Below are 27,493 nucleotides of genomic sequence, written 5' to 3'. Positions count from 1 at the left end.
AATTGTGCACAGGACCATCATTGCAGCTGAGGGGAGACGTTGTGCACAGGTAAAGTATACTTGCTTTGCTTTAATTAATAAACTTTATTTAACATAACAGCCATTAATGCACAAATGAGATGTGTTACATAAAATGCTTGATATTCAGTTTAAGCAGCTTGGCACTAAGAAATAGAGATGAACTCACGGAGTCACGTAGTCTGTCATGTCATGTCCCAAAGACATACGCGGTTTTGTTTGTCACTTTCCATGACAATGTTTCCTTATTCTAGCGAAATAGGTGTCTTCACTCTTTAGTCTAAGCAGCACAAACCTTTTAAAACTGTAGTTTAAAATGAAGGATTACATTTATGCAAAGTTGACTCCCCAGTCATTTATGGTCTCCATTTGAAAACATTAGACTTCCTAAATTTATTTTGCCTATTGTTAAAAATATGTTTTTATTTTTGTAATATGCAGATGAAATTTAACATGAAAGACCATGACAACCATGGAAATTGTTCAACCATGAGAGGTACAAATATGAGTTAACACATAGGCCAAATTGCCTAAGTCATCCATAACAATGGGTTAGACCAAGGAATATAGCGTTGATGTGCGGCAAAAGGTTGTTGAGCTTCACAAAATGGGAAGTAGCTATAAGAATATAGCAAAAGCAATGAAAATGCCCATTTCCACCTAAGGTTATAATCATAAACGAAAACGAACAAAATAACGAAAACTATTTGCAAAAAGACATTGTCGTTAACTGAAATCGAAATAAAAACGAGGCAAATTTTCAGTTTTCGTCTTTGTCAATGTCTTTCATAGAGCAAATATCTTTCAGAGAGGACATTTCCGACTGGGAACAAAGAAATTACAACATTCCATGTCAAATTGAACACAGCATAGTCCATGCTCCTCGCCTGTCATCATGGCGGTACCGACAGTCGGAAGAAAGCGGCGGAGACCTATTTGGGATTACTTTGAATATGACTGTGTGTCAGATAAAAGCAAGTGCCTTGCAGTGGAAGGTGGTGAAATATGTGGACAATTTATTAAAGGGAAAAATCTCATGAATTTGAAAGTACATTTGAGAAGCGTGCACAAGGAGGCTAGCCTAGTTTACCTTAATAAGGTAAAGGAGAATGCCAAACCCCCCTCCCCCGAAACAGAAGCTAACCCCAGTACAGGGCTAGGCAGCACGATGGAGACTACTGTAGGACAGAGATCACTACAGCAGTCAACAGCCTTATTGGGGCCAAGATGGATACGGCAAAGCAAAAATTAAGAGAGATCATTAAGGATGCGAGGAAGCTGACCCTATGTGTAGATGGTTGGAGTAATAGAGGATTAACAGCATCTTTCAATGGTGTGTCAGCTTGATTTTATCATACGTCCGGAGGTCAGGTTCACAATGCTCTGCTTAACCTGTACCAATTGGAGCACACCCACACAGGGGAGTCCATTGGTCAGACATTAGATGCATGGGGTATAGGAGAAGACAAGGTGCTGCTCATTGTGACAGATAATGGCTCCAACATTGTCAAGGCTGCGTGGCTGCTCAGGGATTAAAAGCGAGAGCAGAGCCGTGAGTCAGATAAGTACATTTTATGTACTGGTGTTATAGCTGAATACAATTCATATATACAATGATATACAATTCTAAAATTGTATGATGTTTTTGTTGAGTTTTTATTACACAATATGTTTTCTGGCCTTGACAAATAATCCATATTACAAAAAGATTAAAGCTAACACTAAAACTAATAAAAACTAAGCAAACCCACTTTAAAAACTAATTAAAACTAAACTAAATTCGAAAACAAAGTCAAAACAAAATAAAAACTAATGAAAAATGCAAAACTATAATAACCTTGTTTCCACCACCAGGGCAATAATTAAGAAGTTCCAGACAACTGGAAATGTTATGAATCAACCTAGAATTGGATGCATGTCTATATTGTCTCAATGCACTATGAAGAGGATGGTTCGAGTGGCCAAAAAATCTCCAAGGATTACAGCTGGAGAATTGCAGAAGTTAGGTGTGTTTGAGGTCAGAAAATCTCCAAAACTACAATCCAAAGTCACCTACATCACCACAAGTTGTTTGGAAGGGTTTCAAGAAAAAAGCCTCTACTCTCATCCAAAAACAAACTCAAGCTTCTGCAGTTTGCCAGACACTTCTGGAACTTGAAATGGGATCGGGTTCTATGGTCAGATGAAACCAAAATAGAGCTTTTTGGCAATAAACACCAGAGGTATTTGGCACACACAGAGACGTAGCCATATGGAAAAGTACCGCATACCCATGGTTAAATATGGTGGTGGCTCTTTAATGTTTTGGGGCTGTTTTTCTGCCAGAGGACTTGGACATTTTGTTAGGATAAATGGCATCATGGAATCTATCAAATATCACCAGATATATTATGAAAACCTGAATGCCTCTGCCAGAAAGCTTAAAATGGGGCATGGTTGGATCTTCCAGCAGGACAATGATCCAAAACATGCATCGAAATCAACACGAAAATGCTTTACTGACCACAAAATCAAGGTCCTGCCATGGCCATCCCAGTCCCCTGCCTTGAAACCCATAGAAAACATGTGGGGTGAACTGAAGAGGAAAGTCCACCAGCGTGGACCTCGAAAAGTGAAGGATCTGGACAGATTCTGTATGGAGGAATGGTCTCAGATCCCTTGCCATGTATTCTCCAACCTCATCAGGCATTATAGGAGAAGGCTCAGAGCTGTCATCTTGGCAAAGTATTGACTGAAAGGTTGCCAATAATTGTTGCACACCTACAGTGCTTTGCAAAAGTCTTAGGCACATACAAAGAAATGCTGTACAGCAAAGATAGCTTCAAAAATAATGAAATAAAATGTCTCCATTTAAGTTTATTTATCGTTCTTTTAATGCCATGCCAGCATCAGCTATTTTCATGGCCAGATCAAAGTGGGTAAAGCAGGGCATTCCAGTAATTCTTACAGCATTACAATAATAAAATCTTACACCATTTCAGCAGCGTCAACAACAGCATCTATATGAGGTCTGATCATTTCTGGATTCAAAAGGGGAAATTAAGGACTTGTCTTTCATTTATAACAGGGTTGATTTTGTTTAGTTTGTTATGAATGCACTGGTCCCATTCCATTTGCCTCTTTTTTTGAGATGTATGAGTTTATTATTGGTTTAAGGTCTGATGGTGGAATTTGACAATCTGTAATTCTCATTTTGAGGGGTTCCATAGCAGCAATGTCTGCTTGTTTGTTGCCAGACAGCCTCATATGGCCTGGTATCCAGCAAAAAAGAACATTGAAATTTTGTCTCTGTAAAGAATCCACTTTAGCTAGCAATTTATGCAGGCAATTATGGGATGTTCGGTCTTTAAGGATTCAAGTGCTTGGAGGGAAGATTTTGAGTATGTACAGAATAAAAAGTGCCTCTCTATTTGCTCTAGGGCTAGGAGCAAAGCACAGGCCTCAGCTGTGAAAATTGAGCTTTGTCCAGGAATAGGAACACCGAGTCACTGTTGTCCAAATGCTACTGCTGCAGACGCACTATTGTCCCTCCTAGATTTGTCTGTATATACGGGTTTATAAAGTGGGAAATTACATCTTATGGCTAAGAATGGTTGTTTATATTCATTTGGGTGGGTCACCGTCTTCTTATGCATTTTTCCATTTCATGCAAATCTTTAAGATGCCGTATCTCCAGGTTGCATCATAACCTTTTTCAAGGTCGAAGCAAACGCCTACAGTGTGCTCTTTTTTGATAAAACCATTCAGTATAAATGTTTCCAGTCTTATAAGGTGGTCCAAGGTGCTTTTTCCTCATCTGAAACCACACTGGTAAGTGCTGATCCAATGGTCTGTCTCCACTATCCACACAAGACGATTATTTACCATTTTTTCCCCATGGATTTACAGAGGCAGCTAGTCAGAGATATAGGGCGATAATTGTTTGGGTCTGTAGACCAGATCTTTGCCTGGTTTGGGTATAGGTATGATTATTGTCTCTTTCCAGTAGGATGGTATGTCTCCTGACTTCCAAATGGTGTTAAAGCTGTCCAAGAGGTTCGATAACGTCCTTTTGGTAAGTGTTTTAAAAACTAGAAATTAATTTGGTGCAGTCCAACAGCAGTATCATTAGGGCAGTTTACGGCTTTTAAGAGTTCCTCCATTGTAAAAGGCTGGCTATATGTTTCAATGTTATCTGTAAGGAAGTTAAGAAGGATTTGTTCCTGTTGTGCCCATGTCATTTGGAACTCAGGGCAGCAGTTCTCCACTGAAGAATTTCTCTCAAATGTCTCTGCTAGTTAGCAGAGAGCCTTTGATTCTTGATGTGTTGTATTTGGGTTCTGCCTTCCTTGCCCTTCACCTTTGGATCATGTCCCATATTTTCTTTGTTGGTATTTGTGAGCTTAGACTTGAAACACATCTTACCCAGCTCTGTCTCTTTGCTTCAATAATAATTTTTTGTACTTTTGCTCTGCTGATTTTCAATCTGATTAGATTTTCCTTTGTGGGATGTTTATTAAAAGTCCTTTCTCTCTTTTTCCTATATTCAATAGCTTTTTTGCAATTTTTGTCAAACCATGGGTTAGTTCTACAATGTTGCTTTGATGATGAGCATCTTGCAGAACCAGCCACGGTTCTTCTGGAGACTTTGACTGTTGCACGTGCTTATTTTTGCAGCAAAATCCAGCAGCCATTATTATGTTTTTTGTCTGAAAAGTGTCTCTTACCACTTAATATGTTGGTTTCTTTACTGACATACAAACATTTTTCTGTGACATTTAATAGTGTGCTGGAAAACTGATGTTTGGGAATCTAAAAAGTTTTTGTACTGACCCGATAATGTAGAAGTCATAAAATAAAAATCAGTATTGGGCACCATACATACACATATTTGTTTCCACTTGAATATTGTTGGTTGCTATATCGCATTAAAGGGAAAAAAGGTCCGACATGCTATTTTAAGAGTGGTGTGTATATGTTTTTGATATTTTGACAACAGAGTCAATCAAGGGGTCAAGCTTCATGACCATCGAGGATATTCACATGGAAACATGCACTAATAAGGCAAACAGTATCAGGACAATATCAGACACCCCTGTCTGTTGGTTTTGCTGTCTGTTGTTGCTTGATGCCCTATGTGAATGTTGCACTGTGTCCTGGAGGAACCACATTTTGTTCTTCACTCAACACACTGCGATGAGAATAAGTGATTGCTGATAATCCAGAAAACATTTAATATGCTAAAAATTAATAGACCAATTATGGTCCTTCAAAAGACTCACAAAACTGCTAATGTGGTTCAGGCAGAATTGGACTTTAACATCCCTGGTATAAAGGGTAAGGATCTATGGCCTATGGGGTCGAGTATCATTAGCGGCCTCATTAACTAATTATCTATATGGATGGCATGGAAATAAAAGAGCAAGATTGTTACAGCTACATGATGTAGATAAGCATTTGATTAGAAGCAATTAAGGATGTAATTTAGTCCAACTACCATTGGTCAACTGCTGCTTAGGGGAGCGATATAGCAAAAGGTCACAGGGTCATGTGATCTCAACAAGATTAAAAAAGGTGTGAATCATCAAGAGCTGTTTACATACCAGGTAAACTAATGAATTCCCTCAGATGACTGGGAGAAGGTCAACACAATTATAGCAAGATTACCATCTCACCTGCTCAGTTAGTCTCTGTGTCTCTGCATTGGCTGATCGGAGTCTGGCTGCATCTTTGTCCAGCAGCTCCTGATTCTCAGCATACCACTGCAGTCTCTTCTTCAGTGCAGCCACCTCCTCCTTATGTCTTTCCTCCAACAGCTTCAACTCAAACCCTTTATCACCTAAAACACACAACCATAGGCTCACACTGGAAAATGCCACATAATTCACCAAAAATAAACATGCAGTTTTAATTTCATGTAGAATGTTTGTAGATCTTATTTAATTCTGTCATCTCATGTGGTTAGTGTGTTGTTTTATGTAGCGCCATGGTCCTGGAGGAATGTTGTTTCATTTCACTATGTACTGTACCAACTGTATATGGTTGAAATGACAATAAAACCACTTCAACTTGAAACACCCACACCAGCCTGATGTACCTGAGGTAGAGATCACTTGTGCTTTTGCCAAGTCCCTTTCTTTTTTCATCATCTGCAAGTCCACCTGCAGAGCCTGTTTCTCTTGCTTCAACCTGTGGGTTTCTTCCTGCAGCTGCGATTCCCTTCTCTGTACACACACACACACACACACACGCTCCACATTAATACATTTACATTTATTCACTTAGCAGATGTTTTTATCCAAAACGACTTACAAATGAGGAAATACAAGCTCTAAAACAAAACCAGCCATTTATTAAACATAACAATTAAATCTAAGCAAATTACCTTTGCAGCATGCACCTCAGACAATAGTTCAGTAACACTGTAGCCATGGACATCAGTGCCTGTATTTCTCAATGTCTTTGGCATACTGCTCTTATTTAACTGTTCCCTATAAGATATTAAATATTAGATGTTAAGGCAGATTATAGTGAGATAAATTCTTATTAATTAGAACCTGCATGGTATTTCAGTGTCCTGTATCACATTTACTATATAATTCTAAAACTACATATAAAATATTACAAATAAAACTGTACTGGCATGATCTACATTTCAGATGCCCTCATAAACTGGCCACCCTAGAGGCGTAAAACTTATACATACTTCAGTCTCTAAGATCAACTGTTGTAAAAAAAAAAAACAAAAACAAAAAAAAACAACAAATGTCTATTTCTAACCCTAACCCTAATGCGAATACTGCCTTCACATGTTGCAGGAATCTAGATTTAAATTCAAAACACGCACAAATAAAATCAGACTACAATTCACCTGTAGGCTTGCATTCTGTGACTGATGTTATGGGACATAACTTTAAAAGAAAGAATGCCCTGATGGCATGACTCACATAGCGATAGCTAATTCAGAGAGCAGTTTCTGATTCTCTACAAACATGGCCTCTTCATTTTGTTTACTTTGTGCCTGGAGGGCCTTCATCTGCAGGTACAATTTTTCATTCTCCTGCAAAGTCAAAATCATTTAAACCAGTCAAGAGTTTACAATGTCAACAAAATGAAGTTGAACAATCAATCAGATATAAGGAAGAGAACATTACATGCTGAACTTATGCTGAGGCATATAACGTACATGAAAGAAAATACACAAAGCACAAATTTGCCCCATTAAAGCCACAGGTTCAAATTAGAAATGTTGTATTCATTATAAAGACTAGTGTTAAGTGTATTCAGTGGCATATTCTTTCCTCCCAAAAACTACCAAATTATCTTCACCTGGATGATTTTCAATAAGTTAAAATACTGTATGTACCAAACCCACCCACACAGTCCATTATGCTGTAATTCAAATCAAATGTGCACCAGGTGCAGAACTCTCTGAGCCCTAGCAGAGAGACAAACTTACTAGATGGTAGCCTTTAATTAGAGTCTCCTGCTCCTTCATCTCTTTCTCGATCAGTCTCAGTTTCTCTTCTTTTCCTGGGTCTGAGGACTCAGCAAAACTCCATCTCTGCTTCTTGTTTGCCTCTTCTGCACTGTGCAACTGAAGGTCAAACACTGTATGACGCACACTATACTCATTCATATAAAACAAGCTCTTTAAACAGCATTAACAAACGTGAGATCAATATTGCACAAAATGTTTCTATGAGCTTATTGAGCTAGGCCCCCTTTGTAAACTCTCTTCTGTAAACTGCAACTATTTTAGCTGCCCGAACCTCTAGTTGGAGTGGGTGCATTGCTGTTTTCAAGGATTTGTTCATATGCAGGCTTGTACCAGTTGATGTTTATGCCAGTTTTGAACTTTTATTATGTAAAGTTGAACTACCTAGCCCTTTCCTCTGTGCACTTCTTTACAGACCACCTAAAATCAAAGAAGGAATGTAGAAAGGTAGAAAGAAAATGGAAAAAGATAAACTAGAAGTACCATACCAACTCTTACAAAATAGCCTGTCTGAATACCAGGAAGCTGTTTCTTTGCAAAGGTCCAAATACCGCTTTAACTTAATAAAACAAATCCCATAGTCCAAAGTTTTTGTTCTCCACTTTAAACTCCGTGCTAAACCCTCTCATAGCAGCAAGACCCGATCCAAGTTCGGAGTCTTGTGAGAAATTTTGTAGCTCCTTTATAAATAAAAATCACTGGTATCAGATCACAAATTGCACCTGTTTCAGGTCAAAGTTTATACGTTTCTTCTCTTTCATACATTGTTCTTCTCGGTTTCCTACATTTAAGCCCATATCTCTTTTGATCTGTTAGACATTTTCTCCCATATTAAACCAACCACATGCTCTAACCAGATGCTATTCCTACTAAGTTGTACAAAGACGTACTGGACACCATTTCTCCTAGTGTACTCTCAATCATTAATAACTGCCTAGAAAGCAGTACTGTTCCATCTTGCTTTAAACAAGCCATAATCCAACCACTAATTAAAAAAAACCCCAAAACCTTGACCCTCACTGATCCCCCAAATCACAGACCTATCTCAAAATTGCCATTTTTATCAAAAGGTTTTAGAGAAAGTCGTACTCTCAGCTTTTCCCCTTACTTGGTAATGATGACCCTTCAATCGGGTTTTAGAGTTAAACACAGTACAGAATCTGCCCTCCTATAAGTAGTGAATGACCTTTTATTAACTGTAGATTCTAGAAACTCTGCCATCCGTGTACTGTTGCACTTAAGCACTGCTTTTGACCTTAGTGATCACCATTTCCTCTTAAATAGATTAAAATAAGAGCTCGGCATCCAAGATGCTGCACTAGACTGGTTTCTATCATATCTTACAAATAGGAATTTTTTGGTGGAAATTGGAGCATACTCATCAACCAGAGTCTCCATTACTTGTGGAGTGCCACAAGGTTCCATTCTGGGTCCAATTTTAGTTTCTTTATTTTTGCTCCCTCTTCACTCCATTTTTTGAGCGTTACAACGTTTTCTACCATTGTTATGTGGACAATACACAGTTTTACCTTCCATAAAAAAAAATAATAAATAATAGTTGACTCCTCTTTTAGACTGTCTAAGGGACTTAAAAGACTGGATGGGTGAAAATGTCCTGCAGTTAAATGAGAAAAAGACTGAAGCAATCCTGTTTGGTCCTTCACATTTGATAGGAAGTCTTAGCTGTAGTCTGGGCCCCCTACAAGACAACACTCTTACCCAGGTCAAAAACTTGGTGGCGATCTTTGACACGGATTTAAAATTTGACAAACAACTAGCTCTGACAACAGAATTTTTTTTTTTTTTTCCAGCTTACGGGACTTCGCAAGTTAAAATCTTTTCTCACGTTTAAAGATCTTGAGACTGTCATTCATGCTTTTATTTCATCAAAGCTTCATTACTCAAATGCTCTGTATGCTGGAATTAGCCAGTCTTCACTCTCACGCTTACATGTTGTACAGAACACCACAGCTCACTTTTTTGACTGGGACCACAAAGAGAGAGCACGTAACACCCATCTTAGCCTCACTCCATTGGTTAAAAAGGTTTATCCATCCATCCATTTTATGTACCACTTATCCTACACAGGGTCGCAGGGAGCCTATCCCAGGGAACTTGGGCACAAGGTGGGGGACACCCTGGATGGGCTGCCAACCCATTGCAGGGCACAACTGCACACACTCTGCACATCCATCCACACAATAGAGATGCCAATCAGCCTACAACGCATGTCTTTGGACTGAGGGAGGAAAGCGGAGTACATGGAGCAAACCCCCAAAGCATGGCGAAAAACATGTATACTCCACACACAGGGCGGAGGCAGCAATCAAACCCCAAACCCCGGAGGTGCGAGGCATACGTGCTAACCACTAACCAACCATGCCTCCCTTACAGGTTTATAATAATGTGTATAGTAACAATTCACAGGGACTTATATGCCAGACATGCCACATACTCTAAGCTTATAATAAATTGATTAATAAAAGGTGTTATTTAACAAAAAAACAAACAAACAAAGAAACAAACAAAAAACTTAATCATCATATGGTGAAGCTTCCTTTGAGGAGACATGTACAGTGGGGGAAATAAGAATTGAATGAGTCAACATTATTTTCAGTAAAGATATTTCCAATGAGGCTATTCACATGAAATTTTCACCAGACATCAGTATTAACTCAAGAAATCTGGAAATATAAAGAATTCACAACATTAAAGTCCATAAATAAAGCTGTGTGTAATAAAGTGGAATAACACAGGAAAAAAGTATTGAACACACTAAGAAAAGGCAGGGTAAGGCAAGGAACCAGCTGAAATTCGTAAGTAATTATACCTCCTACCTGTTTAAATTAATATCAGCTGGGTTAGTGAATTGATGGTCTATAAAAAGGGTTTTCATTACCAAGGTGTCACACAAGAAACACCTCATGACAGGTAAGAGCAAAGAGCTCTCCCAAGACCTTTGCAACCTTATTGGTGCAAAACATATTGATGGAATCGGATACAGGCGTATTTCAAAACTTCGGAATCCTCCAGTAAGCACCATTGGGGCCATTATCTGCAAGTGAAAGCAACATCACACCGTCATCAACCGGCCATGCACATGAGCTTCTCGCAAGATTTCTGACCAGGGAGTCAGAAGAATAGTCAGAAGAGTAGCCCAAGAGCCCCAGAAACACTTGGAGGTGGCAAGCACCATCATCACAGAGAAAACAATAGGCACTGGTCACGATCACCCTGCAAGACTCCATTACTAAAGAAAAGGCATGTTGAGGCTCATTTAAAGTTTGCTACAACTCATTTGGACAAGCCTATGAAATACTGGGAGAGTGCAGTGGGTCAGATGAAAGCAAAACTGAACATTCTGGCTGTCATACTACACACCATGTTCGGAGAAGAAATGGCACTGCACATAACCCTTAAAACTCTATACCAACAGTGAAGTTTGGAGGTTGAAGCATCATGGTGTGGGGCTGTTTTTCATCACATGGTACTGGCAGACTTCATATAATTGAAGGAACGATGAAGAGAGCCTTTTACCAAGAGATTCTTGAGAAGAATCCGTTGCCATCCACCAGGACAAAGAAGATGAGATGTGAGTGGACAGCAGGACAACGATCCAAAGCATAGAGCAATGGAAACACTCAATTGGTTTCAGGGAAAAAAAATCTAAGTGTTAGAGTGGCCCAGTCAATCACCTGACTTGAATCCAAATGAACAAGATTTAAAGACAATATGTTTAGAAGAATGGGCCAAAATCACACCAGAATACTGCAATGGATTAATTTCTTACATACAGGAAGCGTCTTGAAGCTGTCATTACAAACAAAAGCTTCTCCAATAAGTATTAAATAAATTTCAGTTAGTGTGTTCAACAGTTTTTTCCTGCGTCATTCCTCTTACATGCACATAATTTCATTTATGGACTTTAATGTTTGGATTTCTTCATATGCGGGGGTTACTTGAGTTAATACCAAAGTCTGGTGAAAATTTCATGTGAATAGCCTCATTGGAAATATATTTACTGAAAAAATGTTGACACGTTCAATACTTATTTCCCCCACGGTACATAACATTTATGTACATATGTTTTGTTTTTACCACATGGGACACTCCAGGCAATTAGCAGTTTTTCTGAAGCATTGACAAGCTGCTTTTTTCAGCCTCATTAATTTCAAGAAAATTATGATGCATTATTCTTTTAATTAATAAAAAATGTCATTGTTGGCAAATTGCTGTGGAAAGAGGAAGAACAAACTTCAAGAAGTGCTGTTAAAAAAAAGTAATGAACTTTAGAGCATGCTCTGTTTTGTCCTTGCTTAGTACAGCGTAGCAGCCATATATCAGACTTAATCTATCTCATTACCTTTCAGCCTGCCAGACAAACTCATGAAGAGCTGAGAATCAGAGACTGAAGATAAATAAAAAAAATCTTTCAGGCTTGATCACCCAATCAGGGCTGTAACAGGGGCTGTGTTCTGTAGAGAGGTCATGATCTAGATGAACAGACACACTAAAAGCTTTGTGTTGCCTTATCTTGGAAAACACTATCAGGAAGAAAAGGCTACAGCTCATTCACTGTCCCAAATACAACCGCAATTTGAACACCATGGCAACCACTGGAACAAATGCAGACCTTATTACGACCTTTCTTTTAAAACATCAGAGATAATGAAAAGCCTGCTGAAAATGTGTGTGAGAGAATTTTTGATGCACTCCAAGTTGAGGCTATTCTTTCTGGGTTTGCTAAACATAATTACTACTGACTAAATACGAGACTGAAGGAGGATCTAATGACCGTTCATTACACTGTTGTTATAAAAACAGGTCTTGAAAATTCTTTACAAGCCACCTTTGCAGAGAAATGTTTGTCTGCAACAGCTAAAATGACCAAAATTGACATGGCCAGGAACCATAACCATAGTTTAGGTGCCTCCCTATGGTTTAAGAAAGCCAGTATATTGACAACATGACTGAAAATAATTTACTGCAAAGTATCTATAAACAACTGATTCAAATCGAGACCTCAAAATCCATTAATGAATTATTAACCTTGCTCTGCAACATGTAGTTCTCCTGTTTGAGAGTGCTGATCTCATTGCTGTGCTCCTGCTGGAGCTGCTTCTCTCGGAGGAGAAATTCTCTCTCTTTCTGAGCCAGCTGCAGACGTATACGCTCCAGTGAGGTATACTCCAATGGAAGGTCATGGCCTCTGGCTGCAACTCCCTCTTTCTCCATCTCCCTCTATCATAAGTGATGCATAAGGGACAACAGACAAATGAAATTAGTAACACTGATGGGACAAAGATTTAATAAAAGTCTACACAAGCAGAGTGATACAGCAGCTGTGTACTCACTTTGCTATGTTTTGCTTGCTGTGTGTTGCTGTCTGACTGGTCAGGACAGCCAGTGTTGGGACCATCTACTTCCATTCGGTGTTGTAAAAAAGCAGCAATGGACTGGATTGAAGCAACAAGTTCATTGCTTACCTTCAAGCTGGAGTCTGGACCTACACAGAGACATGCAGCATACTATATGTTAAAAAAAAAAAAAAAGAAAAAGAAAAGTAAAAATACCCCAAACTGCATATCAGCAAAGCTTTGTTGCTTTGCAATATTTCTGAACTTCGCCCAAATTCTGACTCATTTTTGACATCTAGTGTTTTAACTTCAGGTTTACAATCTGCAAGAATTTTATCACCTAAAATACACTGAAGTAGTAGATGTAGTAAAGAACCCAGACATTTGCCACTTAACGCACAAGTTGCCACTTTATCTGATGTATAGAGCATTTAGTTCACAGTACATTATATAGTTGCAGGTGGCCTGCAGGCTAAATATGACCCCGTCTCAATTTTAATTTCACAGCCATATTGCCTAACCTTTACATCAGATGTGTCACAGTGTATAGCATCATCCTCCCACTTCAAATCTCACGTATTCACCTATCACCAGTACACACAACAGTGTCTGCAAAACCTGATAGACGGGGTTATGTGTAAAGTGTGGCATTCCAATGCATTTTTATGTACATACATAGAGACTGAGTGCAAAAGAAACGCAACAGGCCATGTGTCTCTCAGAGGCATTGTGATTTGAAATGCTGGTTAAAATGAAAAGGATCTGTAGCATGTGGTGAATCTAAAAATGCTTTTGAAACATGTCCGGTCTTAACTGGCCAACAATATAATGATTGACTCCAAATGCCAAAATGCAATAAGTAGTGTGGAGACCTATAAAACATTGAAAAAAAGAAAGTGGAGAACAAAGAACACAGGTGGGAGACTGAGGAGATGTAACCCATGTTATTAGAGATGATAAGCCCATGTGATTTCTTATTTACTGCTATAGACCAGACCAGAGCACTGTCTAGGTGGGAAAAGCAAACTATCTGAAGCTGAAAAAAGAGGAAAAAGAGGAAAAAGCGGGATAATCGATAAGAGCCATTGCAGAAGCATTGGGCATAGTCAATACAACAATGTGGAATTTCCTGAAAAAGAAAGAAACCATTGGTAGACATTGAACGGGTTGGCCAAGGAAAACAACAGCTGATGTCAGAAATATTGTGAGAGCTGTGAAGAAAACCCCTAAAACAAGAGTCACTGACATCAACAACCTCCACAGGGCAGGGGTGTAGACATCACAAGATTTAGAGAGCAGAAATATAGAGGCCATACCACAAGATTAACCCCTACCAAAGTGATGGAAAGGCCAAAGTGTGGAGAAAGAATGGATCTGCTCATAATCCAAAACATACAAGCTAATGGCTCAAGCACAGTGGAGGTATGCCACAGCTTGGGCTTGCATGACTGCTTCTGGAACGTGCTCACTAATCGTTATTAATGAAGCAGCTCATGATGGTAGCAGGAGAATAAATTCTGAAGTCTACAGAAACATTGCTTGCCAATTTACAGAGAAATTCATCCAGTCTAATGAATTTGAATGAAATTCCAAATGAATTTGGAGCAAGACAATGATACAAAAAGCACTGCTAACACAACAAAAGGACTTAATCAGGGGGCAAAAGTGGAAGGTTTTAGACGGTCAATCACCAGATCCAAATCACCTAATCCAATTGAGCAACATTTCACCTCCTGAAGAGAAGACTGAAGGGAGAAAATCCCTAAAACACACAACAACTCAAAGAAACTGCGGTATAAGCCTGGAAAAAAAAAAGGATTGCAACAGTTTGGTGATGTCAGTGGGTCACCAGGGGATATGCAACCAAATATTAAGTCATACTTGCTTCAATTTACTTTACTATCTGTTTCAATACTTCTGCTAACCTAATATTGAGCAGAGGGGTTAATACCTTTGACAGCACGTGTTTGACTAAGAGAAGACATCCTTGTGGAGGGCTGGTTTCGAGTCTTTCTTTGTGTCAGTGGAGATGGAGGTTTAGCTAAACTGTTGGGCCTGCATGGCATAGAGGCTTTGGGTAATGGCTTGATGTCAGCTTTCTTATTCCTCACAGATGGGACTGAAGCTTTTCCAGAGGCAGCTGAATGAACCTGCATGAAAAGTTAATAAAAATGCAGTTATTATTACAATCACAGGAATGCAGGAGTATATGAAGAGGGAAAGTAACAATTTTAACTGCATTAAAGGTGATCACCACTTTTAGGCCATGGCACAGACTATATTTATTATAACTTTAGATGTTAGCGGCCTCACCTGAGATTTCTTGCCTCTGCCAGAGGCAACAGGAGATACCTCAGAGAAGTTATCCTGCTCCTGCATGAGCCTTTTCACCTCTTCTGTGATGCTCCTGTGTCTGTGATATGGCTCCATTGCTGCAGGGCTCTCATTATCTGCTTTTCTGAGAGCCACAGGAGAGTGCTGGGCTTTAGATTTTGAAGTATGGTCCTCTGAATCCAATTTTTTAGCCTTCTTGTCAACAGCCACTTCACTAAAACAGAAACAAGTCATTCATAATAATCTCTGACACCACATAGATGCGAACTGCTCCAGAGAGCTTACCTTAGCCTCTCAATACACAAGCCAAAGGTGATTCCCGAATCTGGTCCAATAGTGTGCATCAGTTCTTCAACAGTGGGTAAATCTTTAACACAAACAAGACAACAAATGATTATGTTAAAGAAGCCTAGTGGTGGGTGGTATACTGGTAGAAATGAGACACCAGTAGAAATTTCCAACTGGTAGATATTTATGCAGTGAGTGCTGCATGACAGCATGGGGCATGCTGAGACCGAAAGCGTGGATCGAGAAATATAGCATTTGGCTACAATTACCATGACTTTGAGCACACATGCAAGTGTGAATTTGTCATAAACATAAATTAGGCATCACATTTATCTACCACATAAATTAAACAGATCTGTGCATCGCTCAAATCCACAACAGCCTAGGAAGAATTGGTTTGAAGTGATTCCTGTTTGTTTTTTTGTAGTTTTAATTGTACATGACAATTAACAGCATGGAATTCTTTGTGTGTGATGCCTTGATGTTTGGAAGACTCCAGTGAATTCAAATTCACCTGTAAACAACAGCCATAAAATGTGTCCATCACAATATATATTGTTACTATGCAAAACGCTGAACCAAAATACCATCGTTCAAAATTCAGGCTACATCGAACACTCCTAAGGAAGCCAATTTCAATAACTCAACTTCCTGAATCTAAGTGACAGGCAGTTATAGCAGTATAAAGTATAAACATGCCTATCTCACTCACATGCTCATTATAAGCAGATCCCTGCAGACTTACTATTACTGACCTGATTCTGTAGTGGAGGCCTGCTGTGCGGTTCTTTTCAAACATTCTGGAGTGGAGAGAGAGAAGGGACTCCTGCTATGCTCCTTCTCTCGCTCCTCACACTCACCAACTGAGTGAGTGATCTGCATGTAAACCTCCTGCAGAGCCTCCATGTCACTCGCCCCACTCTGACCATATGACAGTCCTACAGATAGTGACAGCAAATGAAAAAGAAAAGAGAGAGAAAACATGAAAAGACACAAAAGCAAAGCAAAACAGGCTAATTAAAATGATGATCATTAGCTTATATTTTCTACTCATTCAAAATGTAAACAGACCCGTGGTGCCTGGCCCTGCCGCCTGTGCTATTCTGGAGTCAGGGTACTCGGTTTTCTCTGCCGAATCACTGAGCAAAGCAGGCACTGGAGCTCCATCCGTGGAGTTCAGAGAGTCATGTAGTGACACTAGCAAATGAGACAAATACACAAAGACACACCCAATGTATTAGGGTTACCAAGCAACACCAACATAATACATTTTAATTCCACTGGTTTCTTTTCCACCACTATCTTCCACCAGAACTTAAGATTGAATGATGGAGAATAAGACTATGACTTTTAAATAGACTACTGGATGTTGTTGAGTAACCTTAATTACCTCGAGGTTAAGGTACATTATGTTGATCAAAACAGGAAACTGGTCACATGCTCTGATCATAATGAACACAGAAGCATCACTATGCTGAAGCATGTGCCAACAATTTCATGGTTTTGAGAACACACTGTACAGATAATCCAAGGGAATGATTGCAGCTGCCAGACAGCTTGTCTTCTACTATTACTACCTGCTCTGCAGTATGTACTGTACAGTCTGTTTCCATCACATTGAATTGATGGGAATTACATCATTCAACAAATGCCACAGAACTACCACAGCAGCAAGGTAAAAATGTAAAAATCTTTCCTTAGGCTATAATTTGTGTGATGGATGGATGCATAGACAGATATACAGACAGTATTCAGCTATACAAATGAATGTATTTAGCCAGGATGAATTTCAATCATCTGAAAGCAATGTATATAATCACCTTTAGCCAGCATGCCACACCTTTCTGGCTTCTGCAACAGACAAAAAATACGAAACAAAACTCCCTTATATAAAAGTCAACGCATAAAATTCAGCAGAGAGGTCTTGTTTACAGTATCTATGGCAAAATCTAGCAAAAACAATAATTTTCAGGACAGAATGTGAAGGTATGGATATAAAATGATGCACTTACCTTGTCTTTGGGTTCCTTATCGCTTGCCTCATCTTCAAAATCATCACTGTAAGCAGGGGATGCTGGTGTGGAAACAGAGAGTTGGTCATTTACTTTTTAAAAGATACTTTTATCCTTTTTGTGTATTCTTTCACTTCAGGCTGAAAGGGCCACTGCTCTCAACAAACCTGATGATTTGGTTTGTAATTTAAAAAAAAAGATGCTTAGTGTTTTCTTCAGGGAGTGACAACTCAACATGGCTGTTCAAATAAAAGCAGTGTTAGAGTGCATGTTCATAAGAAACTTCTCTGCTCCTACAATGTACAGTATAGATTACTACAACAGAGAGTGGATTCTTGGGGACAAATCCTACATGTTTGGTAGGAAATAATAACTCATGCAGCATGGCAGAGCATTCTCTCACCTGGGGTGTCTTTCACAGAACCCAAATCTCTTTCTCCATCTGCACTATGATTCTGCTTTGTCAAAGAGACATCTTCTTCTCTGAATCACACCCATGCACATACACACATAATACACACACATACATGAATATTCGCATCACTATTTTTAAAGGATTCTACACAATTAATTCATAGTCATATAGCATCACTGTCTTTGCCTTTGAGGAGACACAAGACCAGGGCTGAAGGATTCCTGGTCTTTGTTCAGTCTTGAGTCTTCAGTCACAGACTGCTCCTCTTCCTCATTCAGAGTTTTCAAGCCCAAAGCAGCAGCACTCTGTGCAGATCCATATATTATTAGTGAATCTGTAAACCATATAAAAGCAAGAGTCTGGTTAATGCAAAAAATCAGCAAATGATCCAAAGATTCAAAGAACAATGACTAAGAGTGTAAGACCAACCTTCTGGCTCTAGACTGTCTCGGCTGAACACGACCTCCTCTCCTCTGGGCTCATCATGAAAACGTCGCTCCTTTGCCTGATCTTCATCAACCTCCTGGATGGTTTGGGACTTTCTTAAGGATTTGCGGAAGGTCCTCCCAAGAGCTATCATTTCCACCAGTAACAAAGGATCATCAGGCAACACATACCAAAAAGTGAAAGACTTCCCTTAGCAAAACTATGACTGGAACATGAATAGGTGCGTTAGCTGTACTCCAGCTCTGCACTTTACATTTGAAATGAACAAATCACATTTACATTTGAATTGTCATTCAAAGCCTCCTCATAAAGGGTATTGTTCAGCCACATGTAATTATAGCTTGTGTTCACAGAACTGCCAGGTGCATTGCCAAGCAATTACTAGATATAAAATCTTTACATACAAAAACATTAATTAAAAAAAAGCCCATGATTTTCATTTAGCCCATTTCACTACATCATTTTCCCAACTCAAAGTGAGTATGAAAATTACTTTTTTCTAACTGCATTTTTTTCTAAAAATCTTATGGAATGATTTATTAAATATTAACGGCATTAGGGAGACGCCCTTATCCAGAGCAACTTAAATTTATACACCTGAGCAGTTGAGGGTTAAGGACCTTACTCAAGAGCCCAACAATGGTGGTGATGCTGGGGTTTAAACTCATGACCTTCTGATTAGTAGTCCAACGTTTACATTTACCCCTATTTCATCATACCACATGATAAAACCATAGGTGAAGTTAAATATACAATAATCTTATTTCTTAAGTTCAGGTTCACTTGTGCAGAAGCAAGTTGTAATATGTGTATTACGCTTATGTTGTGTACATGTCTAATTAATCGCATGTGTGTATGGAATGCGTTTGGGTGAGTTTATTACCCTGCTAGTACAGCATTTCAGTTTACCGCTGCTTATTCGCAGTTCAGCTTCTGCTCACACAACTTAAGCGGGTCGAGTGGAAACACTACAAGTATTCTTTCTAGATTTTTCGTCTTCAAAAAAAATTGTGTTAGTGCATTGGTAATATCTTGAGCGTCATTTTTCCAACCGTATGGGTTAATTAAAATCGGTGCTAATGCTTGCTACACTAGCACTAAATAAAATTAAAAAATCATAAAATAAAATTTTTGCATTCAAATATGCATTTTTATCTTAAATTTGACAAATATTTGAAGTCGAATTTTAATTTAACAGCTCTAGAGTGGCTGAGAGGGCAGAAGCAGCACAAATGGCTAAAATGTAGGTGTCAGGAATCTCGCCCCCGCACTGCGCTCTCTGTGCAGACAAGTATACCTGGCTGCAGCCTGCAATTTTGTGTGGGGCTACATGTATTGCTCCGCCCATAAGAGTTAGGGGTTATGGTTAACATGCTAACCATTAAGCCACCATGCCCTGTCTATGTATATTTTATTTAATATTTTTATTAACTATTATTCTTTACTCAGGCATGCACGATTATGGCCAAAATGATAATCATGATTATTCTGATCAATACTGAGATCACGATTATTAATTGATTTATGGGACAACATATTTTTATTGCACTTTCACATTTAAATAAACAGACTGCTGCTTTCACCAATGTTGTGCTGCTTTCACCAATGTTGTGCTACATTCCTGCTAATGTACAAATCTCTGCATCAAATTAGACTGATCCTTAAAGTGCATCATCTCGTAGAAGCAAAATATAAACAAAATTGTACCCAAAATATAGGATAAGTAAAAATAAAAATGCGATCAACCAAATGAAAATATGCAATCAAATATTACAAGATTCACCCAAATAAACAATTCAGGCCTATTCAGAAAAGGCAAACAACAGTGTTTACAAGAGGAGAGACGCAGCCAAATCACCCAATAGAGTGGTGCATGTCATTTTGTACCGGAACCGAAAGTTAGTATCACACCGATTCCCTCGACAAAAACCCAATAGGATTTTCACAGAGGCTTTTGGATTATTGCAAAAATAAGCTCAGTGATCAACAGAAGTTTACAATACTAACACGTTTTGTCCAAGATAATTTTCACAAATGAACACAACTTTTATGAAGTTAAAGCCAAATACAATCGCCGGAAATAAACAGCTAACTGTATGCTATAAACGAACTACACCACGGTCGCTCGACTTCACCATCACCAACTTCACCATCGCCGCTTCCAGCAACTTTTCCAAACTTGATTTAAAAACATCTTCTATAATACGGATTTACTCTGTGGATGTATTTTTATTTTTTGGGAATTGTGCACAGCATACCTGAACCAGTTTATCTACAAAGTTTTTTTCTGTTCGGCGTGACGATGTTTAATGTTCCCATTTAGCAACTTGTTAGTGTCATGATTTCCCCTCGCGTAAGCGCTGGAGCAAACAGCACGCTCTTTTAGTGACATTGACTTTGTTTACTTCCTACATGTGCATTTGTTATGATTTCTGTCCTGTCTCCACCACTGTATTGTCATTGGTTGTTCCCTTATGTGTCATCATTAATCTCAGCTGTTTTGTGCTCACTCTTAATTACGTTTGTTATTTAAATCCCTCGTGTCTCATTGTTCGATGTGAAGTATTGCGCAAAGCTTTTTTTCATAGTTTCACAGCGCATAGTTTTGATCCTGTTCTCGTCCTCATTGTTTGTTTAGTCTTTTTTATGCCCGTTTCCCGATCGCCTGACCTTTTGCTTGTTTTTCACCACGCTATTGTCTCACGTTTTGAATTTGTCTGCCTCTCTTGAATAAAGCTCTTATCTGCTCTTGCATCCATCCTAAACCAGTTAGCAACCGCCTTTTTCAATACACATAAAAGCTTTTTTAAAAAAAATCATGGTTTTACTGGTGTATTTTATGTTGTAGAATAAAACATGAAAATATTTTGAGCTTGTTCTCACCACAGACCTTATTTCAAGCTTTTAACCAAACTCCCATTCACAAAACCCATTGATTTTTGGACGATGGAACGGAAGGGCTAAAATGTTAACTCGTTTCCGGGTTTTGGCATACAAAATGACGTCATCCCCACGCCACTCTACAGTGATTGGCTGTAAGTTTAGGAAGCACTTGATTTGATCTGCAGCGGCGTTTTCTATGCAAGGAGGACAAAATTTAATCGTCAATATCACAGTCGATCATGTTTATGTAATCATGGGCACTCAAAATCGTAATCGAGATCGATATTCCATTACTTGTGCAGCTCTACTCTTTCTTTTTTACACAGGCCCAGTGTCAACCACTCTGCATTTCACCATGCGTTATACCTTGTATAACTGTGTATGTGACAAATAAAACTTTTGAATCGTATCTCAGATATTACCATTGCTGCTGTTCCATGAATCACTCTTTCTATTCTCTGAAGGAGGATTACCAGAGGCAGTCTCAGTGGAACTGTGGGAATTATCAGCCATAACTGGTCTTGTACCACCTGACCCAGTGAGAGTGTCATCTTCTGAGGCACTACTTCCTTCTGAATCACTGGACGTTTTGGAGGACTGAGCCTTTGACTTTGATGTAAGGTGTTCAGTGCTTCGCTGCCTGTCTGTGCTGTGAGAGGGCTCTTGATTAGGCAGATGGATCTTGCCTTGATGTCTAACTTTGTCAAGTGCCTTGCTGCGGGGTTTAGGGATGGGCTTAGATGGGACTAATGATAAAATAAGGGCAAGAAAAGAAATAACACAAACAAGTTACAGAGCAAAATGAAATAAACAGATTGTTGGTAGGACACCAAGAATTTGAACGTGTTATTTTACAAGGAAGCTACAGGGAACAAATCTAGGAATCAAATGAGAAACAATGGAGGTATAGTCAGAATGCAATCTATGTAGCAAGTGGTATATCTGGTGATGCTTAATGGAAATACTGAGGGTTAACGAGAAATAAGCTGTACTCTGAAATAGACTCCGTCTCTGTCTGCTGTCCATAGAATGGGTGTTTTTATTCTCGATAAATTTAAACTTACCATCTTCATGTGGGTTAGCAAATAGGAGAAATGAGAAATCACAAGAAATTTGGTAAAAACAAAAGCACACAGAAAAGAGGTGGATAGAAAAATGATTTGTTAGTAAACACCAAAGTCACAAAAAGAAGTGAAGAGGATTTCATTAAAATGCCCTGGAGTAATAAAGGATAATGAAATCTCACAACGAAGTACCCAATGGGAATACAACTTAACCTGGTTAGAATCATGGGAGCAGAGGGAATCATGACGACACACAATGGGCCTTATTTTTGAAGCTGTGTGATGGTATGCTATGCGTTGGTGCATGAGAGGACCAAGAGAATTCTTGCCAACAATCACTGAGACACTTAAAACAGTTAAGCATACGAGTTCCCCTATGCGAGGTGCAGGGTATTCATGATCACCTCGGTACAGTGTAGGTATCTATTTTATCTCCTCTGGGGAAATAGGCTAAAATAGACCTCCTCCTCGCCTGTCTTTAAAGGTTGTTACTGTTTTTCCGAAACTCGGGAAGCAGGAGGGACGCGCTGTCGGAGGGTAAACATTTTATATTTATGTTCAGCCGGTTCCCGACACCTCCTTGCTCGTCTTTAAAGGTTGTTAAAGAGATAAACACAGCTCAGGGTCAGGGAAAGAGAAAGATAAGAGAATGAGCATATCACTAAATGAAATAGTCTTAATTATTTCTAATATCTGTCACTGGTCATATACATCGTACCGAAAATATCTCAGATAAGTATGTGGGAAACACTGGTATGCGTTGTAGACAAATGACACACCATATGCTTGGCAATCATAATAAATTCTAATAAAAGTATGAGTGTTTCCTTTCCAGATCACCTCTAATTAATGTGTGGTTATGTTATTACGGAAGAACTGTAGACTGAGGAGCCATTTGGCAAATGAACATGAATACCTTTTTAAATGGCTTGTTTTTCTGTTCATAGCCTACCCCCTACTGTCATTCCACACATAAATTAATTATGAACATATGGAAAAAAAAGGAACTACAGCAACAAAAAAAATGCCCATGATAATTTATAAACTGAGGCTCTAAACAGCCAAACAATTTGTTGTTTGCTTGTTTTTTGATGATTGCAAAAACTCTACCGTAACGCAATTACAGACTTGGGTTTAACTCATATCAATAGCAGTGTGTTATGTACGTCAGCAAATTATTCATGTCTTTTCTTGTCCATTTGTGTGTCACACAATTCAGTTTCTTAAAAGACACATTTCAACAGGTCTAAAAGCTTTTGCTTTGTTTGCAGCAGCAGTCAATAAAGTGAAAGATGGATGCATAATCTTGCTCAATTTCTTAAAGTTAAAGCAATAACAAATCAATAAAGCAGTACTGTATCCTATTTGTGCATAAATACTTTTAGATCATCATTCAAAATGTGACTTTGATCAATATATAAAGGAAAGGGAGAACAGGTTCATTCGCTTAAAGAACAAACCTAGTTTGAATGCAGTATCAAGTGGTCGAGGTTTTTGTTATGTTATATTGTGTGCCACACCATCTCAATCTCACCAACACAATGAAGAAAACGAAAAGATTGCTACTTTCTAGTTGTTTTCTTTTATGTTACCTACTCCCTAATTTTTCTGCATCCATGCTTAATTTTGGCAAATATTGAATGCTGAACATTACTAAGCTCAGTTAACATTCTGCATCTGCCTCAAAATGTTAGTTCAAAGTCAATCAAAGTTCACATTTATTTTAAATAGAAATTTCAGATCGGAAGTTTAACTCTCCAGTATGAATTATATATAAACAATGCTGTTAAACCTACCTCTTCCCTGAGTCTCATCACTGTCCTCATCCTCTTGCCACCAAGGCACAGACTTCTGGCTTTTCTTCTCTTGTTGCTGTTGAGGTGCCTTTCCTAGGCTATCCAAAACGCTGGGGCGCTTAGAGCTGCTGCCCAAATCAACCGAGTCATCGGACACTGACTGTAAAGTATAACAGGACATAACTAGGTATAACAAAAGCATATAAATATATACCCTATCCTCCTTTAGTATCATGCTGCTTGATGTTTAGCATGAAACAGTTGGAGAAAACAACCAATTTTTTTCTGTCAGTAATATACATTGACATCTCTACTTTAAGAAAACAAATTTATGGTAGCAAAATGACATGGAAATGTTTTCTTTTAACCCATTTTCTAACTTTGCCTTGAGACCTGCCTGTAAAGATCATGTCGAGTAATGAACCAGTTTTAACTGAAGCAGAGGTAAATGCAGTCAGTCTGCAACAATGTTTAAATCATTGATAATGACATGTGATTGCTTCACACAGCAAATGTCTGGCTTTGTTTGTACGCACATAAGCTTAATCAATTCAGATTATAATCTGATTCCAGCTGTGAAAATGCCTGTGGTGCTCCTGTACCATCACATCATCAAAACAGAAAAGAGCACTTACATACACTATACAGATGACTGCACAATTATTATTATTCTTTTTTATGCTTAAATGATTATAATAAAAATACATTCATAACAAGGCATTTGGTCAACAGAACAGAACTGACTGAATGAATCCGAGGTGATTTCCCCGGCCATGTTAGCATGAACAGAGACCAGTCGAGTGACGAGACAATAATGAGGCTCGTGTTTAACTGCTGCAAGTGATTTTCCATCAGGTGATGACACAGAGACAGATGTGGATGATTCTAAGGAACATAGTTAGAACCCATTTTCCAAAGTAAACTTTTCATTATTTAAAATTTGGTTTTCTATAAGTAAATTATGTTTTAAATGTGGCAGGCAAGGCATCTTTCAGGCAAAATGGAACTAAATCTTTCAATGGGATTTTCTCTTTTTCTCTCATTTGCAGGTTACCATGTTTGAAAATTGTACAATGTTGTTTAAATTCACCTATAAAATAAGAAATCCCTACCAAAACATTTAAATGTGCTCAAGTATATATTTATCTTAATCAGAAATTGCTCACAAGTCTACGTAGCCACTCTTACCTTACCTCAGAGTGCTGCGAGGGTTGAAACAGAAGATTGGAATATATATATATATATATATATATATATATATATATATATATATATATATATATATATATATATATATATATATATGTGATTACATTCATGAATGGATTTTTTTCATAGTTACACTTATTCATTTTGTAAAGAACAAGGAAATCAGAAGGAAAGACAGTTCATTGTTTATTATATTTTAACATAAGTACCGCCTACTATTTTCTTCAACATCATCTTCACATCACATATGTCCATATTACCTCATCCATTTCAGTTATCTTTTTCTTGTCCTGGCCTGTTTGGGTCTCTCTTGGTCAATTCTCCAAAGAGGTAAGTACTGTTTGAACAATCTGTACTTTCTCCCGACCAAACAAACGGATAACTCCCCAAGATCATAAATTTAATTTCCCCATTTTCTTAAGACGATCGGTTCTACCTCAGATTTGAGTTGCTATGTTCACAGTTAGTAAGTTAAGTTAGTAATCTTCATTTTCTCCATAATAACTTCTGATTGTTTTTAGACACAATCAGAGTTTAGAGTCATCATACATGTTCAATTTAAAATATAATGCCCATGAACCAAACAGTTCACAGAACATCAGGTAAAAGGATCATAGAAACATCTTTCCAAACAAGAACCATGCAAGTTCAAACACTCAAACACTCAAACACACACACACACACACACACACACACACACATACACACACATACACACACATACACACACACACACACACACACACACATACACATACACACACACACACACACACACACACACACACACACCTCACCTCTTTCAAGAACTGTTCAAACTGTTGATCCAGCTCTTCTTGTGTCAGTCGATAAGCCATTTCCAGAGCAGATTAACGAGCTTCCACTGTACATATCCCTGAGCAGGGATAACTAACTAGCATAAACAGACGTTACACAGTACAGGCAGGTGTACATGACAGTTACTTGTTGTGTATAACAAACTGCCTGACAGTGAGCTGGCTATAGTCTAAATAAAACATACTTCCGAGGTGAAATATGGTGTAGATGCAGCCTAGTTAGGGAGCTGAACTAATTTGTTGCTTTACATGAACTACATACCAAGTTAAGTGCACTAGCAGGTATCCAATAGGAAGTCAGTTAGGATGTTAGACCTAGTTACCTGCTTCAAACAGCAACAATCAGGACGCTCAAACAGCTAGCTAAGACGGTCACGTTTTTATCACCTCTTAAAAAATCCCCCGACTATTCGATCAAATTTAATAACGTTCAATTTATTGTTTTTATTGTTGTTTTGTCACAGGTTCCCGCTATAGTGACCGCGGAAGGATTCCCTTTAAGCTCATTGGTTCTTCTTCTTCTTCGCTGTAAGCTCAGACATGGAGATCACGTCGCCGCCTAGTGTCCGTCTGTGTCATTAACGGTCAAGCTTCGGGAGGGACTAGAGCACACATCACCTTTTATTTCAACGAGTAAACAAACATAAGTTAAAAAAAACAATACAAAACACTTTTTTTTTTTTTTTTTTTTTTTAAACTACATGAATTAAAATATTTACACTACAGTATTCCTGTAGCCTTAACAGTAGCCAAACAGTTATCCATGTCTGGGAATAATCTTTATTTGGAGTTGGAGCTGGGAAATAAACTTTATTTTCTTAAATAATCATAATATTGAAAACCTTACCATCAAACTAAATAATAATCTAGTTAAAATTCATGCCAAACAATTTTTAATCCATTCATTCATTTTATTCAGTAACCACTTTACTGTACAGGATTTCACTGAGTTTTTTTTTTCTGGTTTATTTATTTATTTATTTTGCAGAAAACTACCTGAACTGGCAAAATTGCAATAGCAGAAAATTGTTCGGCATGGTCTTTCACTGTGATGTTTGCTGGTAAATGAGACCTTTTAGCTGTACTCTGTACTTTAGCTGTGTTCTATACACGTGAATCGAAGAACTGGAATAAAGTTGGTTTGAAGTTGGACGTTCGATATTCGCGGATATGTGGAAATTAAGGGACCGTCTCTAAAGTTACATACGTTATTGTTAAACACGTTTCTAACTTCAATAGCATTTGAAGGGAATGACTTACAGTCTTATAACCAACTGTAAAGTGTTCATATAGGTGTCAGCTATAATGCACACCTCTTAGATTTTTGATATTTAACAAAATAAAGTATTAAATCATA

The 27,493-nt window shown here is 38.3% G+C and overlaps 1 protein-coding gene across 4 annotated transcripts in view; it reads right to left on the bottom strand.

Moving 5' to 3' along the window:
• cep162 (centrosomal protein 162) overlaps positions 1-26,677 on the bottom strand; it is a 39,419-nt gene extending 12,742 nt beyond the window's left edge. The window contains exons 1-21 of one of the 4 annotated variants that reach the window (XM_053683368.1): positions 26,460-26,677; positions 26,098-26,213; positions 24,092-24,251; positions 21,654-21,977; positions 18,331-18,474; positions 18,088-18,235; positions 17,890-17,969; positions 17,487-17,548; positions 17,295-17,325; positions 16,546-16,671; positions 16,230-16,412; positions 15,472-15,553; positions 15,166-15,400; positions 14,804-15,002; positions 12,850-13,001; positions 12,545-12,736; positions 7,457-7,594; positions 6,945-7,057; positions 6,383-6,488; positions 6,095-6,221; positions 5,673-5,836 (exon numbers count right to left, since the gene is read on the bottom strand). In XM_053683368.1, coding sequence (XP_053539343.1) covers positions 5,673-5,836; positions 6,095-6,221; positions 6,383-6,488; positions 6,945-7,057; positions 7,457-7,594; positions 12,545-12,736; positions 12,850-13,001; positions 14,804-15,002; positions 15,166-15,400; positions 15,472-15,553; positions 16,230-16,412; positions 16,546-16,671; positions 17,295-17,325; positions 17,487-17,548; positions 17,890-17,969; positions 18,088-18,235; positions 18,331-18,474; positions 21,654-21,977; positions 24,092-24,251; positions 26,098-26,157 — 2,826 coding nt within the window. In that variant the 5' untranslated portion in view covers positions 26,158-26,213; positions 26,460-26,677. Of the gene's footprint in view, positions 1-5,672; positions 5,837-6,094; positions 6,222-6,382; positions 6,489-6,944; positions 7,058-7,456; positions 7,595-12,544; positions 12,737-12,849; positions 13,002-14,803; positions 15,003-15,165; positions 15,401-15,471; positions 15,554-16,229; positions 16,413-16,545; positions 16,672-17,294; positions 17,326-17,486; positions 17,549-17,889; positions 17,970-18,087; positions 18,236-18,330; positions 18,475-21,653; positions 21,978-24,091; positions 24,252-26,097 lie in introns of all 4 variants that reach the window. The other 3 variants (XM_017478271.3, XM_053683371.1, XM_017478299.3) reach the window with 3 other exon arrangements.
• Between the last annotated feature and the right edge of the window lie 816 nt (positions 26,678-27,493).

Source organism: Ictalurus punctatus, chromosome 1 (genome assembly GCF_001660625.3).
Source record: "Ictalurus punctatus breed USDA103 chromosome 1, Coco_2.0, whole genome shotgun sequence".
Taxonomy (NCBI): Eukaryota; Metazoa; Chordata; class Actinopteri; order Siluriformes; family Ictaluridae; genus Ictalurus; species Ictalurus punctatus.
The sequence above is the reverse complement of the archived record's forward strand: the minus strand, read 5'-3'. Positions and strand labels throughout refer to the sequence as shown.